The following is an 18,437-nucleotide window of genomic DNA, read 5'->3' on the forward strand; positions in this document are numbered from 1 at the left end:
ACTGTTTGAGAACGTTGCAGGGTAAAGTCGCAGCAATGTGAATTGGACCTTCGTGTTGATCTTGTTCGTCTTTATCTGAAGTGCCCTTAAAGGTTATTTTTGTGGAACATTTAGAGAACCCTTCCTAATATTATTCAATTTTTTTTCCACGAGATATTTATATTCTGTTTTGTTGGGTGGAATAATAGATTGGTTGACAGGCAGACATAATGCAGGCCTGTTCTGAAGTTGCAAACCTGTCCTTTTCCATCATAAAATCCAAACATGTTTCAGAAAATAACTCCACAAAGAAAAAGATAAAGGTATTCAAGTAGTACGTGCATTTTCAGCTTTAATCATTAGTCGACCTTACCCCACCACAGGGCTTGCCAAAACCAACACAGGATCCTTGTGCAAATACTGCAATGTAACAACACATCCTGGAAAGGTAACCCAGTGACAGCACATCAGAGTTTCCTGTTGGCAGGCAGCTGACGTTTTCTTAAAACACGCTGTCATAAACTGCCTGTATTCATCAGAGGAATAATTAACTAATTTGTCATTGGATTTGTCACTTTTTTTCTTTTCTTTTATTCCTCAGAAGCACGGAATAATATGGGATTGTGAAAGGTAAGGTTTAGATAGCTTAAATTTGGCTGAGAAGCTGCACGAATGGAAACAACGTCACACGCCAAACTCCATTCAAAAATGGATCAATTTAAGATCTATCGGAATGCACAGGTGCGCCTCAAAATGGCACATAAAGCAACAATAACTTATTTTGACAAAACTTGTAACTATTTTTGTTTGACTTCCCTGTCAGAATTTTTTTTTTTTTTTAGGAAACTGGTTAATTTAAGAGTAAAGAAAATCACAATATGCCCTGGAGCACATTTTACTTTTGTCAAGTTTGCTCAATGGGTTTGGCTTCAACGGTCTTTCCAATATTTTTAAACAACCACAGCTGCAAAACAGTTGATTTTTGCCCAAGTACATTTTGAAATTGTGACGCAAATAAACGCCATTTGTCGTTCTGTGGACAGGCTGCAGTGTCAACAGCACATCCAGCTGTGTCCGGGTGTCCTCATGCTGTACCTGCTGCTGTTTAACCAGCAGCACCAGTTGCGATCCTGTCAGTTTTCAAGACGAACTCACCTCACACCCTCAACTTGGTCCCTTATTAATTTTTTTTTTTTTTTTAAACACAACTGTTTATACCTGCAGGTTGCGATGGAAACCCTGCCAGTCGGCTGGGCTACGCACACCTGTGACCAGGAGGAGGCTGGGGCAGAACTGATGAAGGAGGGATCAGCTGACACTAAAACACATGTCCATGATCTGTTCCACGAAGATGCACAGGTAAGATGTTTACCACATAAGCGCCAATATTTTTTCAGACTAATCAGGACATACTGTCATTTACATAAGAATATGTATTTGTCATTTTTGAAGACTGACATTAAACGTCAGAGTTGCTCAAACATCAATGATAACGCTGATCTTTTGAAAATGAACGAAACATATTTTGTGCTTTTGTATTTGGGGTTTTCAGCAGTCCAGTCAGCCATGGTGGAGGATCCAGCTGTTTGTTTGGGAGCCGGTGCTTTTCGGCACCTGGGACGGCGTCTTCACCACCTGCATGATCAACATCTTTGGTGTGGTTCTTTTCCTCCGCACCGGCTTCCTGGTGGTTAGTAGAGACTCTGTATATATTACTGTAGCCTGTGCATCATAACCAATTGCCAAGCCATGTCCAGTCAGAGGCACCGCAGAGAGGCCAAAGATATACAGGAATGCACAAAGTGACAAACCTGACAAAACCTTGGTGTTTGGTGGTAAGACGAGAGTAGTGATGAATTTTTCCTGAGCTTGACTGGAGTACAGTTAAGCATAACAATTTATTTTACCCATCCTGTCAACACAACAACACACCATGGCATTACAGTGCAGACTGTGTTACAGCGACTCCGTGGTCGACACTGCAATGAGGACAGTGTAAATTTACTCATGATTTTGGGTGGGATGACACTTTGGTGCTTCATATACGAGGTGAGTAAACATCGGTGCATGGCTGATTATATAAGTGGACCGATGGTTTGAACAGAATTGAAGGATTACTTCTTGTGTTTATTTCCACTTACTTGATAGTATCTCGTCGCGTGTTTGGTAATGGTGTGGGGTTTACGTTTTTCTGTTCAGCTCCAGTGAGGCTTTTTATTTTTAGCCTTGTTAACCCTGATAGTTTGTCCTAAGCACTACAATAGGAATGTGTGACTGTGAGACACAGATACAAAGTCCCTGGGATTGTTACTGCTGCATCTGTTTTGAGGTTAGTTTGACATAGTTTGTCAGGTTTTCCTATCTGGAATGAGATGCATCTCATCAGAAAATACTTGCTTGTTTTTATGGGATAGGATACCTTTTTTTTTTTTTAGCTAAGCACATGTTTCCCTGTGTTGATGAGGCTGATTTCAGCAGACAGTCTAACACCCTTGTGCATCATACCCTGTCTGTAGTTTTTATTTGACAGATAGCTGTTGAGGGATATTTGGCAATGAGAGGAGGGAGCATAAATTTTCCTCGGCCACACGCAAGCTGGGGACACTGTGATTAATGTTTGGCCCCTTAACCCCCTAAGGATTCCCCACCATCCTTAGTTTTCCTTCACACCAAGGCTAAAATTAGTTGTCACTTGTCACTAAGTTGTAGTTGGAGAACAGTAAAGCTTCTCGTATAAATAGGAATTTTAAAGCAGCACATAGTAGCACTTCTTAGTTTTTATCCAGTTTGTGCATTTTAAACACAATGCTATTGACAATATCAACAAAAGCGTGAGGTCCAACCAAGATACGGACTATTTTCCCAAAAGATGAATTCAGTGTCGACAATGAGTGTGCAGGTTAAGAAAAAAAATACGAGACTTAAAAATAGAAAAACAACTATTGGAGAGAAATGTGATGCTTTCGCAGGTATTTAGTGAATTCTATACAAACAATTCAGCATGTACAGTGTAGCAATTAAAGGTGTGCAGACACGTGTAGTCCAAGCTGTACATCCATCAAATCCATTCAGTTTACAGCTACAGATGTAAATATATGTGCAGTAATGAGTCTTTATGTCATAATGTCTCCTGACGTGATTTAGGGGAACACGGGAGTGCTGCTCGGGATGTTCCTCGTCTCCATGGTCGTGTTGGTTGCTTTGGTGACGGTGATGTCGGGGATCGGACTGTGTGAGCACTGTGGTGTTAGGGGTGGAGGAATCTACTCCATGATCTCCACCGTCCTCGGCGGCAGGGTGGGGGGCACTGTAGGCCTCCTTTATGTTTTTGGACAGGTGAGCAACAGGATGTAGACTTTCAGCTAGACAAGTCTGATATGAATATTTTTTGGTTGGATTTTTTTTTTCCCCCTTTTATAACATAACTGAAATATTTTATACAAATGCGCACATTTTAATTTCCATCTTCCTCCTTTCTCGTGTCTCTTTTCATGCCGTCTCTCATCCTGTAGTGTGTGGCTGGAGCCATGTACATCACAGGCTTCTCTGAGTCAGTGGCGGAGCTGCTGGGGCTGCAGAGTCAGTGGGCAGTGCGCTGCATGTCAGCCGCAGTGCTGCTGGCTCTGCTTGGAATCAACCTGGCAGGCGTCAAGTGGATTGTCAGACTCCAGCTGCTGCTGCTGGCTGTGTTGGCCGTCTCCACTCTGGACTTTGTCATTGGCACCTTCACACACCTTGACCCAGGTAGGGCTGAGGTCAGTGATGTAGATTTAAGGGGGAAAGGTATTGTAGGAAGGGTTAAATCATTGCAGATGTTGTTTTATCTGTCCAGTACGCTTTACAGGATTTTTAAAAATCAAAAAATAATCCTTAAATCAATCAGTGTTTAGACTCTGAAGCTGCATTTAGACTAATTACAGTTATTTAGACATATAGTTTATATTTCCAGGAAATTTCAGCAATACAGCCCAACCACTGAGAATACTTTTAAAATAAGACAAATAATCCAGACCCCAGTTACAGTATCAAAGAAAAGGAAGCATAACAGAAGATTATTTAAATGAGTTAGTCTCCCAAGTAAACTCAATTAAAATACCTGCAGCTAATGGTGTTTAAACTGGCTGGAGAGCTACAAGTCAGAGGCAGTGCTGTGGTTGTGTCAGATAGGTTTTCAGACTGTGCTTGCATATTGAAGCATTTCTTCATTAATTGATGAATTGTCTTTAATTGAGTCTTTAAAGCTACTTAAGGATGCCAACGTTTTGATCGGTAGCATCTGTTGTAAATGAGTTAATGATTTTGGAGCAGCGGTACTTGAAAGGTGCCATTTATGAAAGTATTTACTGTCATGACTGGCCTGTCATATCATTAACTAATGAGACATGTATGAAAAGAAACAGTTCATGTTGCAAATGATAGTTTATCAGTTAGATTAAACTGGGCTCCACTGTTACAAGTTTCCACAGTACTGTTTGCATTTGATAAAACTGCATTAAATGTACTGTTCTTGTGTGGGATGGGGTGTGAAATTTATCAGTTTTGGAAGCTGAAAAGAGGTGTCATGACAGACAAAGTTTGGGAACCTCTGAACTTTTGACTTGACCAGAGTTGTTAATGTGTATGGCCTGTTCAGGCCAGTAGGTGTTGCTGTCGTATCACTTATTTTATCAGTCTGGTATCCTGCTGAGACTGGTTTGACTGTTAACCAGTTTTTCTCCAGTGAAAGATGAGAAAATGCTCTTTTCCTTCTGTTGTACTTTAAGCTAAGTTTGAGACTGGTGCTGTATTTATTGAGATTTTTCTTTTTGTATGTGTGTGTGTGTGTGTGTGTGTGTGTGGTGAGGAAATGTTGTTCTTTTTCAGGAGATTATATTCTTTTGTTGGCCTTCAGGAAGTCCTTCCCCACATTTCCTGTTCTCAGTGATTATCTACTTCCTGTTCAGTGGGAAGAGAAAAGTGGTCCAGAAGTCAAGCCAGTCTGTCAATAACACATTTCAGAAACAAGAATGCTCACTGTACTTTACATAAAAACAAACAGACAATAAAACACACAAATACATACATATAGCCCTGCTTTTACCCAAACTGCTAGAAAGAATCAGGCCACCTGCCCAATGGTAGGCTAGATTTTTTGTTTGTGCAAGATTTAGCTGTGTTATTCAGGTACCCCTGTTCCACTAAAGCCAGGCCTTCATCCTGACCTTGACTTTTACTGCTCCACCCCTCCCGACTTCCAGTCTGCTGTATAGCGCAGTTGGTTGAGGCCAGTCTGCCGTCCTGACAAACTGTGGGAGAACCAGCCATAATGGCTACTCCAGGTTTTTCCAATTAGGAGCTGCTATGTGTGTGTTGTGGTGACCTCATGGTTGGCAGAGGACCAGCAGGTCCCGTAGCTGAAACAGCCCAGATGAGCCTGAACTCATTGAACGCTGAGGCACATCCTGGAGGAAAAGTAGCCGCCGCCAAAAATCATGTGGTTTGATAACGTGTCCCCCGTGTACACTTGGCAATGCTATCGCTGTGGATTCACACAACATTGTCCATCACTGCCATAGCTATGGCATGTCTCGTCAGCCAAGTAATGTACTCTTTCAAAACCTTAATTACATATGGGCTTGTCAGCATGTTTGGCAAATATGGGTTTTTAATACAGTGTTGACTTTGGCTACTTCCCACCTCTCTTATGATCAAAGAGGGTCAAATTCAGAGCTCAACGATGAGTCATCGGGCAGAAAATTACCATCCTTGGTTTTAGCGCCTCTGTAGTTTTAGCAACTTGTATTCCCAACAACAACAACAACAACAACAACAACAACAACAACAAAAATGGATGGGCATTACTGAATCTATGAGATTTTTTCAGTTGGCCTTTTTTTTGGCAGATAATTTGAGTTAACCTTCTAGACCTCCCATGTGATGCCATTCATGAGAACAGTGACCGACTGATGACTCTAAGGTGACATCACGAGAAGATGAATTTCGGGGGATTATTTTCCGCGTATATTAACTCTTAGTCATTTCCCCATCCACATGCACCTGTTGAGAGGGTGGACTGTGACAAGTCCTTCCTGCAGCACCATAAGAGGTGGAGGCAAAGCTGAAAAATTGAATGACTGCAACGTGAAAGACAGCTCAGAATCGGTGTTTTGTCATCTCTGATGGGAGGAGAAGCCACATACGCTTTTTAAGTGTAGTCAATTAATCAGTGTGGTCGGTAACGCTGACAATGTATTGTCTTTGCGACCAAACAGTTTAACCACAAACTGTTGTGATTGTGGTGCAGAAATGAATTACAATCTGCAACGCCTCACCCTCTCTTTAGTCAAAGCTTATTCCCCACAGAACGGGAAGCCGTAATGAGCTCCTTGGGTCTGGGGTTTAGGGTGTTAACCAGACTCACCCACATTTTTGGAAAATGACAAAGGGAGATGGCCGGAACTGAGATCTGAAGCCTCATGCTCCTCCAGGGACTGACACATCATCTCTCGCTGTGATCCTCTCTGTAATATATAGTTTTCAATCATCGCAGTGGGACCTGCCCCACCTCTGTAAAATCACAGCCTGCCCTGCACTCCATGTGCAGCAGTTTATACTGGTTAGTGTGGGAGAGTGAGAGGTCAGTCAGACAGAGGGAGAGGCCTCAGATGCTCATGTAATCCGACTACACATTCCAGTGTGTATCAGAGGAATGCCGAGCTCAGAAAGCAGCCCCACTCTGCCTATACACTTGCTTTTCAACAAATAGGCAAACTAGAACGCTCGCCACGCAGCTTTGTCAAAAACCTGGATGATCCGTAGGCTTATAAAGCAAAGTCATGATTTCATGAAGGGATCACCAGAGTCTTTAAACTTCATCCTCTGGACCCCATTGATATCTGCACCACATTTCATGGCAATCCATCCAATAGTTGTGAAGTCGTGGCCCTAAAAGTATGTCAGCCTGCTAGTGGTGTGAGAAACAGTCAGAGGATCATCAGTCAAGTCAGAGGGAATTTGTGTTACATAGGACATCATATTTTGGGGCTCAGCACTGCTCCGTCACACTGTTGGCACCAGATATGTAATTTCACAAAATGGAGCTGCACCACTAACATGGGTCAAATTCAATACCGGCCCTGTGCTATGGTCCTGATTGACAAAAACAGTTTGAAAAATCAAAAATAGGACCAGCATCCCATTTCACACGATTATCGATTGCAAAATTGTAGATACATTTATCAGTTCTATAGTTCAATTTCTCCCAAGCTGATGCACGAAACGAAAGTATGCAATTCCTTTTGATGAGTTAAAGGTGCCAAATGTAACATGAGACGATCTCATGTTTCAAGCTGCAGCTTGCATTTGGCAAACATCATGAGACGGGCACCAGGCAAAGCAAACCTTTGTCCTTTGGCACCAGACCTCCAGGTTTATGTCCGTTAGTAATGGAATTTAATTACTTTCAGATTAGTTTGGGATTTGGGAATAAACCACTAAGGTACAATATCAACTGCATTGTAAATTATTGCTATTGTAAGTAGAGACCTATGTAAGAATCTGACTTTCACACAAAATAATATTTCTAAGTCGTGTGTGAAATATAATGAAGCTGCCATTTGTAACATGCTGTGTGCACTGTAGGCCACAGGGGGCAACAGGAAACCTATGACCCTCAAACACGTTTCATCTGCTCATTATCTATAAAGTGAAACTGTGTGCGTGAGAGTATCTTGTTGCCATGTTGTATCTGAGCATTTTATCCATTAAGTTAAAAAGTGTTAGGAACATGTGAACGCCCTCGATTGAGAGAGCACAGTTGTGAGAGCTGGCAGGGTCCGGCTCACTTGGATGTTGGAGCATGATGTTGTAATATGGGTGGGGAGCTCCTGGTGCAGACATGGACACAGAGTGCCCTGGATTTGTTGGACTCTGGTTGTTTGGACAGAGGGCGATCTCACCGGGTCCCAACGTTAGTAAGAGTTTGGGCTCGACCCATCTGATCTTCATTTTTACCCCTCCTTATATCCATATAGTGGAGAGCATGCACACTCTCAACAAAGACTAAATGCAACCCTTTGGGTTTTAGCTTTTGTCTAAAACAAAACGCTCACTCTCTCTGTCTCCCTCTCTCGCTCACTTTGATTCTTTCTTCTGTACTTGGAAGCTGCTGAGCTTCTGAAAAGGGTGGTGACTTCCTTTTGAATAAACATGTCATTAATCTGAGAGAACACATTCTTTCCCATCGCAAGATAACCGAGGGGGAAATATCCGGTGTTGTAACATAGGCGGGTCCTTCAGACTGTGTGGTTTAACTGGCCCCCACTAATGCAGAACAATCTCCCCTCACATGTACAACAAACTGACCTGGACTGAGCCGACCTGTCCAGTCTGAAGACGCTGCACCTTTTATTATGTTTCACTCCCTGTTGTTGTCGTCTACATACATGTTTATGGAATGAAATACATGTTACAACCTTCAATTTTGTTGGCTTTGTTTGGTGATATTACATTTCTGACCATGATAGATGCATTTGTCCATTTGTTTGAGTTTTTTTTTAGCACTCTGCTAACTATTTAGATACAACGCAATATTTTCTAAATTTACAATATCTTTTAAGATACAGAGCGTCGGGTACTGTACGTTTTTCCTCTGATAATCCCATGGTGTGTGATGTGTTTTTATTTCCAGGTGAAGTAGTGTATAAATCAATAAAAATTGGATCAAACATGGTGGATAAATTCTAAAGAAAAAAAACAAGCACATCCAATCTGATCCACTGTAATGATCACTTAACACCAGTGATAGTGATGCAATTAAATCAAATTGTATTTGCAGTTAGCAAAACTGAAACAGAAACTGCAGTCTGGCACTTCAGTCACAGTTGTTTTTACTTTTTTTTTTTAAATGATTTATTGCAAGATAGTCAAATCCAAAACAATTCAATCTTACTTGGACATCATTGTGTAAAAGAGGGAACCATTCTGGAACATTTGGTTAATTTCATTATTGGAAATATATTTTTTGAGTCAAAAGGTAAACATTCAAGGACATCGTTAGGAAATAATGTTTTATTTGTTGCCAAGTCTGGACTGAAGACACGAAAAAGCTGTTTTGGATTTTTCTTCTTTCTCTCCCTGTTTAAAAAAGAAACAGGCTGATGCTGGTAGGCTGAAATAAATTTATCAAAGAATGTGATCTGCACATTTCTTATCAGGAAGTGTTTTCACAAAAAAAAAAAAGATTATTTTGCATTAGATATGAAGGAAAACGTTCATGTTGTTAAGTCACATGATGAATAAAACACATCTAACAGAGGATATGTTTTTTTCAGTCATCTTGAAATTGTAAATTGTGACAATGACAACTGGACAACTCCATGTGCAGATGCGGATCAGATCCTAGACCTAGATGGACCTTGTGGTGAGATTGCTCTCTCAAATACTGAGAGTTGTTTTAAAATATCAGCAGTGGTGTCGGCACTGTAGGCTGAAGTTATTCAGCCCGACATGATGCACAACAGAACGGTGGATATATTGATATTGTTGATTGTTCACTCTTAAGTTATCCTGTCAGAAGTTTGAAGTGCATGTTGTTGCCTCCTCTTCCAGAGCACGGGTTCATTGGTTATTCAGCCGGGCTGCTCAGCAGTAACACGCTGCCAGATTACACCCCGGGAGAAAACTTCTTCACAGTATTTGGGGTCTTTTTCCCCACTGCTACAGGTGAGAAAACTCCCCACATCTCCTTTTAGATTCCATCGTTTCTGTTTTTCAGGAAAAACGTAACATACTAGGAATAGTAAACGTGCAGTATGTCAGCACTCCAGCCCTGCTTTTGATTCTGTGTTGCTACTTAGGCGATGTGTAAAAATATATTTTGTATTGTACAGTGTGTTGTGTACATATTTGTGGTTTGTGTGTGCTTGTTTTTTTCTGTGTGTCTTGTGTGTAGGGGTTATGGCAGGATTCAACATGAGCTCAGACCTTCAGCGGCCTGAACACAACATCCCTGTGGGAACGCTGGCAGCAGTCTTCACCTCGTATGACAACACCCCAAATCCACCCCCAGCACACACATGACAATATAGTTAAAAACAAAAAACAACATAATTAAAGGGGCAAGACTGCAACTTCAGTACATGTAAACAGACAGTAACTACAGTGGTGATACAGTTAGAAATAAAGACTAACGGAAGGCTAAGGCTTACAAATGGGTCTATTTAATTACACTTTAATATGATATATTGTGATGGAATGATTCATCCAAAAGAGTAATGTCCAAATGTTTAGATTTTATTTTTGAGGTACTCTCACGTCACTATCTTTCCACTTTCACTGGAGCACTAGCACATTCCCAGTACTATCAGACAGTCACATGTGAAGCTGTAATGACTCAGGTCTCCTATTATATGTGAGAAAGGAACATTTGTTAATAAGTCCATGTGGTGTACTGTCGGTGACCCACAGGTGGTTCCTGTATCTGGTCTTCGTCTTCCTCCTGGGGGCCATCTGCACCAGAGAAGCTCTGCACTATGAATTCTTGATAGCAGAAAAGGTAAACTGCTCTGTTTCCATCCTGTGACACAGGCTCTCTAACAGGAGGGGCGAGGTGAGGGGATTCCCTGCGATGCCTCACTTTGTTGGTTTCTTGTGGTTAGTTGAAGCTCTTTGAATTACGTACTCTCTAAATGTTTGATATGTAGTGATGGTTTCACTATTCTCTGGCTCTATGACATTTGTCTCTTGTTCTGGATTAGACGATATGTATCCATGTCTTATCTCTCATTGGTTAGTTGGTTACACTTATGATGTGCTCATAGAATATTCTCAATGTGTCAAGTGTGAGGGTGACACTCAAAAACCACACAAATCTCAACCGTCTAACCTCAGTATTTCATGTTCTGTTTTGAACATGACTTTAAAGTTTTCAATTCCAGTACCTGAGTCACAGCATGCTAAAATAAAAATAAGAGTGCTGTTTGGAAACTAATACTCAAAGTATTTATCCTAAAGTGAGCACCAGTTTCACACAGTGTTTATATATAATTGTGTCTGTTGAATGGGCCTTTGAATGTGATCTATGAGTTCCCAGCAACAGACCCTGTGTTTGTCAGTGTTTGGGAGACTAGGAGTGACAAGTTCATTTTATATCGAATGCGGCCAAGATAATGGTTGCACACAATAACACATGCTGGTCATGGCTATTTTTCTTTAGCCATGAAAAGAGGGAGGGAGTGATTGATCTAAATTGAAGATCACTTATATTCTGATCACTTGTAGATTTCTAAAGCAGCTAAGCTCTTCTCTCAGTTGTTAGTTTGCTTTGTAGTTGATCTGTTTCAGGCCACAAACTAGAGACGACTCAAGGATTGTGTAGACCTCAATGAGTGGTTCTTCTAAAGCCATCTCCAAACGAAGTGCCTGACTAGATGTCACTTAATACTAAATTAATCTAACATTATTGAGAGGAATTGTTAAACTGTCATCATTAAATTTACTTCAGCCAGTTGCGAATGTCCTTGACTTCTCCATCAGTAGTTGGTTCTCATTGTTTTTATAAGGGGCTGGCTGCAGCGGAACTGAACTGGGTGTAGCTGTTGTGCGCTCCCGACCCCACCCCATCCTATTTCACCCTCTGTTTGTTTTCCTTCTTCCTCCAGGTCTCCTTGGTGGGTTTCCTCTTTCTGCTGGGCCTCTACATCTCCTCCCTGGCTTCCTGCATGGGCGGTCTGTACGGGGCACCCAGGATCCTCCAGTGCATCGCCCAAGAGAGGGTCATCCCCTCTCTGGCCTTCTTGGGAAAAGGGGTGGGTGGATGAATGGATGGATGGAGCCATGAAGGGAGGAATGTCTGGACTTTGACAGCATGCTGAGAAATATTAGCTAGTCACCATGATGTCAATTGCGATTATTTTTGCGAGGGTGTGTGTTTATGCACCAGTGAGTTCACTTTAATGCTCTAAACCCAAATGAGCTAAACTAAAACAATTTTAGTTGCCACATTATTATCTTTAGATTTTTATTAATATGTCTCTTTATTTTGAGACATTTTACTGCTTTAAAATGTTTTTATTTGTTGCTTATATTCATTGTTAGACTGGATCTGCAATGCAACAGAGTGGCAAACAGTTGACCAACTATTATGGGATGATTTGATGTTAAGGAGTATTATTAGTTTCATACTTACTTGATCTTAGATAACACTATTGATGCACTTTTTTTTTTTTTTAATTTCTCTGTGTGTCATGAGTTGATGGGTAATCTCAATTTTAGCCTGAGATTAGTTTTATTTAATTTAACTCTTATAGAAACAGCTACTATCAGAAGTACAGAAGCACAACGTAAAACGTCTCCCAACATTGATGGCTTGTCTTTTTAAACATTATCGTTTAGGCAACATGATTAATCTTTGACTTTTCTGATATTACTTTGACTAAAAAATGTCCAGTTAAAAGTCCACTTGTCAGGTTTTTTCACAGGTTTCAAACATGATGCACCAAACTACTAACAAGCTTTTTAAGAGCTCTATCGCCATGGCAACTGAGCAGACCTTCAACACTGTGTTATGATTGAAATCTCCAAAAACCTAGTAAAGAGATCTTGAGTTAAAATTATTCATAGATTTTATTGCTTATTTTACATTTAACAGAATTTCTAACTTCTTCTTATCATTATGTGTGTACACATCCTGTCTCCTTCCCCAAGACAGGTAAATCCTGATTTAAACCTTGTATTAAATAAATCTAAACATGCGCTGCATGAGAGGTGCATCTCAGGACAAGAAAAACTCATAAATGTGGTGAACAAGCCGCTGCCAAAAATATCTCAGTCTAATGAAACTGTGAGGATTTTGTATGAACCTGTACAAATGTTTGCTTTAGAAATGTTATGTTAGGCTTAGACTGTCTGAGGATTTATTTCAAGCTAGTTATATTAAAATAGACATCTGCAAATTAGACACTACAGTCAGATAAACTCATTATTTAGTTCATCTTCACACTCCGACATAAAAGGAGCATCAAGGAGTCTAGCTTTGGTAAAATTCCCCCGGTTAGTGAATTTCTTTTGAATGCATTCTTCGGTAATTAAGATACGAGTCATGTGGTGTTTAGAATAGAAATGGCATCTCTGAGTGATTGCAGTAATTGGCATATTGTAATCATATAAGTGTGCCTCGCCTGAATGTATATGAGGGGTGATGTTTGGACTCAACAGGAAACAGTTAACAGGACTGCCTAATTATAGACTGTGAACTCCATATAAGTGAGTGCACTGACTTCATTTCAGCAAAGAGTTATGACACACTGCTGCTCTGCAAAAGTGCACTCAGTCACGTTGACATGCTGACCCCGTCCACCCGAGTTTTCCTCAGACTTCCCTGGATGGCAGCATTGTCTGACCTCTCTCAGCAGGCTGGAATGAGGCCCTAGACATCTTGGCCCAAATCAAAGCCTCAGAACAAACGCAGGAAGGGCGACGGGCAGGGCCCCGCTCCGCTGTATGCTCTGGAGGCCCGCCAGGCACACAGCAGTGCTCCTCACACTTTGTGGTAGGACCTGGGAAGTCAAAGTTAACTGGTTAGCCAACCACATGTTAAAATGAGTTTTCCAGTTGGATCATTGTTTTGGAATTTCTTTTGTCATTTAATGATTTCGAGATAATCAGTTTCAATTAAGTGGTTTTTCCTGGGTTGTAAAGTGGAAGCTTCACTTTCCTTAACTTTAACCCGAAAATGTATTGTTCATCTTTATTGAGGAGTTGTTGACTTTAATTAAATTCAGTATAGATATATTAATGGAAAAAATAGGATTGATACTTTCCTACAAGTGGGAATAGCTTTCTGATGGGTGTCACAGCTGTCCAGTGTCCGGTTAGCCAGAAAAAGGCCCGATGAAGTCATGGGAAGATTTTGTCAAATGGTTTGTTTTTTTGTAGCAGTATTGTAGTGAAAAAAACACAACTTTTGAGGTACTGTACTGGCAGTGATAGTTAAAGACCAAAATTCTACTGTAAAACCTCCTTACCACCATAAAGTATACTCATATAGTTCATTAATGGGTAGTCAGTTCACAGCTACTTCTTGGAAAATCTAACATAAAAATTGAACTTTTTAAAATTGAAGGCACAGCAGAAGCTCCTCATCATCCACAGTTTTATCAATTTCAGATTTTATACGAAGTTTATTTTCATTGTATCACTCTGTTCCTCTGGGCTAATGTTTTTTCCTGTGTCCGTAACTGTCACCCACTTTTTTGGCACATGATAGATGTGACCAAATATCTCAGTTTGGAGAAATAGGAAAAACATTTCTTTGTGTTCACTTTAAGGCCAAAGATGTGCGTATGTTTACGTACTTACAAACCAATATATCTGCAAAACATTGTGAGGTCCGTTTTCAGCTTTATGTCAATGAAGTCTCCAGGTGAAGCAGTGGGCTTTTAAATGGTCAAAATAACACTCCCTGGGTGATGATTAAATTTAGTTGTCTTGATCTTGCATTGGGCTGCAACAATAAACTTTCATGTGTAAAGCAGCGGTCACTAAACACCTTGATGACTCTCTCCAACAGAAAGGACCAAACAGGACTCCAGTGGCAGCTATCTGTCTGACCAGCCTGCTGACCATGGCCTTCATTTTCATCGGTGGGGTCAATGTGCTGGCGCCCATCGTCACCATCAACTTCATGCTCACCTACAGCTTCATCGATTACTCCTACTTCAGCGTGGCCATGACTTTCCAGCATCAGACCAAAGAGAGGAGGGACTCCTTCGTCCTGGCCAAAAGAAACCAGCGCAGGTCCACCAGGCAGAGCTCCAGACCGCTGATTGAAGCCACTCTCCCGAACTATGGGAGCGGAGGCAAGAGTCCTCAGAGTAAAGGCACTCTGTTGGAGTTCACCAGGGACATGGACCAGATCTTTCCATCTGTCGCAAATGCTGATTCTGCAGCTGAAAAGACCTCCTCCGTGCAAGGACTCGGCACCAGATCTAAGAGCAGAAAGGCTACTGCTAAGCAGATGCTGATGGACAGCTTTGGTTTGGACCTGAACAGCAATATATTCTCAGAAGAGAAAGGAGATGAGATCAGCTCAGCTCCACCGGAGGAGGAAGCTGAGCTGCAGTGTGGAAGCCGGGAGCTCGGGGCTGGAGATCAACCTCGAGTCAAGTGTCGCACAAAAATATGTCATGTTGATTCGTCTGCTGAGACTCACAGTCACAAAGCAGGTGATCACATTCATCCATTAAACATTAGACGAAAGTATACATCACAGAAGTTATTTAATACGTTTCTGAAATCTTTCAGCTGATGGAGATAAAGCAGAACACCAGAGCTTTGAAATCCAACCCATTCACAATTCCTTTTATGCAAAGTTGTGTAACCACTGGATCGCTCTTATCGGGGTAGATTTTTTTAATTTTTTGTCTACACTTGTTGACCGTCATTGATTTCTTATTTTTAGATCATTTTCACAGAATTTAAATGACGTGATCTTATTGTTTGTTTTCTTCCAGGCATTAAGCTCCATATTGATTATGTTTGTTATTCAGTGGGTGTATGCCCTTGCAAACATAGTCATCGCCTTGCTGCTCTTCTTCTACATCGGGAAAACAAGTCCGGGACTTCCTACAGGTGATTTCTATCTTTTCATATTCTGTGTAGAGACACTGAGCATTGCTTCATCGTTAGCTCCAGTTAACTTTATTTGCAAAATGATGGTCGCAGACTCTTTGTATTTGTCTGATTTGATTTTTTTTTTTTTTTTACTTTGCACTGGGGTGCTGTGCTTGGCACCAGCAGCTCATGTTGCTGTGACCTCATCCATGTTTCCTCTGGTGGACTGAGTATCCACCACCAGTCAAGTCCTATGGTTTGATTTTCAATCTGATCTTTAAACTTAAGAGATCAGTTAAAGTTCTGTCTGATATTTCTGTTCAGTCAGTGCACTTTGTTGACAGTACATTTTTATAAATGATATGCAGATTTTACTGAACTTAATTCACTCCACACTTTGTTGATACTTAATCAGTACTGTCAACTAAAGGAGGAAATGACTTCTCTATTACTTGTTTTAGGTTTTGTAGAACATATACAACATATTCCATAAACTTGTGAAAGTTGAGGCCTTTTATTACTCTAGTGTAATCTACAAGTAATGCCCGAATCACGATTATGTGTCATTAGATCATTTAGATTATCTCATTATGGCCTTTTAAGCGTTTGGATCTGGTCCCCCTTTGCTCAGTCATTATGTGACCTGGTTACACTCTGCTGGGAGTTTCAATCTGCTGGGAGTTTCACTTGCGGTTTCTTTGGCCGGCAGCTGTTGTGGCTTAGGATTTCTAGAATAGCTGGATGGGACACCCGGCAACTGTGCATTAAACTCATCACATTACTTCGTGCCGTAGCTGTCCAACTCATGACATTTCTGAGCAGAAGCACTGCAAGTGTCAAACATTTGTCCCACAGGTGGACGATAAAACTTTGATATGTCTCAGTGTGGTTACTCCAATTTGGTGCAGCGCTACATCTTCAGATACTTTTGACATTAAATAGGTTAAAGTTGAGGAAATCGAAATTTGTTATTATTGCAGCAGGAAAACATACATATTTTCCAGATAATAACATAACAGTTTGCGGTTTATTTTGCAGGTATTGCAGCTCAATTTAGTTTTTTCACGTGGCTCAAATCAACATTAAGCAGCATTTGCAGGTATTGTGTGATTTTGTTGTTACAATAAAAAATGTTGTTTCTATGTCACAGTTAAAGAATGATGGAGTGACTGCGAAGTACGGAATTTTGATGTCACTTTAATCTGTAGTTTTAGTGTCAATTAAAAAGTTGTTTTCAACAAATTGAAACTTTATTAACCAAAAGTCTCAAAACTTTCAGTAAATAATCTCTCCTTACTGATAAAACACAGACTGAAACCAGAGTTAGCTACTTTACAGGTTGTAATTTAAGAGTACTTGCATTACTATGTCATAATATGGAATAACTTATATGAGTAAATACTGTAAATGTCAGCGATTTCAGTTTTGATCTGAAACCGTCTTCCTTGTATTTTAGGAGAAAAGGATCTCCCCGGGATGAGATCGTAGTGACACCCTCTCTGTCAGGGGTCGGGATGAAAACCAAACAACTGACAGAGGAAAATGATGACTTTGCCTCCCGTCACCCGTATCATCAATCCTCATTCATCAGGACGGACAAGATGGTTCAACCACTGTTTGACTGACTGACTTCAACTCTTCCTCAGTTAGATGTCATCGCGGACGGCCTGACACTTTATGCCTCAATCTGTCTCGCGTTGTTCTGTCGGACTCAACAAATACTTTCAGTGGCTCAAATTATTTTCCGGTGATGGTTCAAGGAAACTTCCTGAGCTTTCCTAAGAGGCGCACAAAGCGTGAGTGCTTGTATGAGAGATCAAGAGACACGATAAGAGGCTAGAGACAGAGTATCTAAGACTTTGTTTATATCGCGTAAAAGGAAAGGAAGTTTTGTCTTAATATAGTAAACTTTTACTTTGAGTGAAAAATCACAATCTGAGGAACTCTCCACTGTTAGAAGTTAGTGCTCATGTAGCATTCAGATCCTGTGCACATGTGACACAGCAGTCAAATTAAATTATTTCAGTTCATTGTTTGTTGAAGGCTTTTGTTGAGGCTGTTAAAATGTTTGCCTTTCTATATTTGTCAGTGAAATTTCAGAGGTGGCCGAATCTTCTTTTCAGACATTCAATGGTTTAAAAATAACAAAATGACAAATATAACATACTTCGTTATGGCATCTGATAGTCAAATCAAAAACAAAATATCCTGGAAACTGTATTTGAATGGATAAACAAATTAAAGGGTTTTTTGCCAGCAGCCTGTTGTTACGCAGATCCAGCACAAGAGAGAGCGTCAGATCAGTTTTTTTCTCAGTCATGAAAAAAAAAGTAATTTAGACGGTATTTGGTGTGATTTAAAATAAATGCTGTATATATTTCAAATGCAATTTGGGTGAACTGCATGTGTCACAGGCTTCACTTTTTTTTTTCTAGCAGCTTGACTGCAAGGCTCTGAAAACCACTTCCTCTCAATATTTTGTTGTTAGAGCAGGAACCTGCAAGCAGGCACAGTTTCATCTGTCCTGACACCACATTATTTCCATTGGTCTCTAGATGACACAATCTGTGGCACTGTTTACCTGCTTGTCTCTGCAGCTTCTCTTCGCAACCATCCACATGCCAGTGATCACACCAAGGGAAAAACCCTCTGGATGGTTTAAATCAGTGTACAGTGAAAAAGTTGTGATATGAATTTCAGTGGAGGCACAGTGGCTTGAAATGTGAGCAGTGTTAATGAAATACAGTTGGGGGACAGGCCTGAACATGACACATTTTAACACAGGATATTTTGGCTTTATGGTGTGTTTGAGTGAGTTAAGAACAAGAGTAAATGTTTCAGGTGAAAATGCAAAAATTTTAAATGCG

The 18,437-nt window shown here is 40.6% G+C and overlaps 1 protein-coding gene across 3 annotated transcripts; it reads left to right on the forward strand.

Moving 5' to 3' along the window:
- The first annotated feature begins 471 nt into the window (after positions 1-471).
- slc12a8 (solute carrier family 12 member 8) lies at positions 472-17,954 on the forward strand. Of its 3 annotated transcripts, none has more exons than XM_069698515.1 (14): positions 472-609; positions 1,204-1,338; positions 1,532-1,669; positions 3,124-3,315; positions 3,492-3,723; positions 9,568-9,681; positions 9,911-9,998; positions 10,426-10,513; positions 11,619-11,765; positions 14,528-15,182; positions 15,262-15,359; positions 15,471-15,588; positions 16,609-16,669; positions 17,027-17,954. In XM_069698515.1, the coding sequence occupies exons 2-14, from the start codon at positions 1,210-1,212 to the stop codon at positions 17,193-17,195; spliced, it is 2,229 nt and encodes a 742-aa protein (XP_069554616.1). In that variant the 5' UTR covers positions 472-609; positions 1,204-1,209; the 3' UTR covers positions 17,196-17,954. The 3 variants fall into 3 exon arrangements, with proteins under 3 accessions (XP_069554616.1, XP_069554617.1, XP_069554618.1); XM_069698516.1 differs by lacking the exon at positions 472-609 and adding an exon at positions 1,070-1,111; XM_069698517.1 differs by lacking the exons at positions 472-609; positions 1,204-1,338 and having other exon boundaries at positions 1,551-1,634.
- Positions 17,955-18,437: the final 483 nt, after the last annotated feature.

This window comes from Brachyistius frenatus, unplaced genomic scaffold, assembly GCF_029030835.1.
Source record: "Brachyistius frenatus isolate BFR_SWC_R1_liver_20210118 unplaced genomic scaffold, ASM2903083v1 Contig_27, whole genome shotgun sequence".
NCBI classification, from domain to species: domain Eukaryota; kingdom Metazoa; phylum Chordata; class Actinopteri; family Embiotocidae; genus Brachyistius; species Brachyistius frenatus.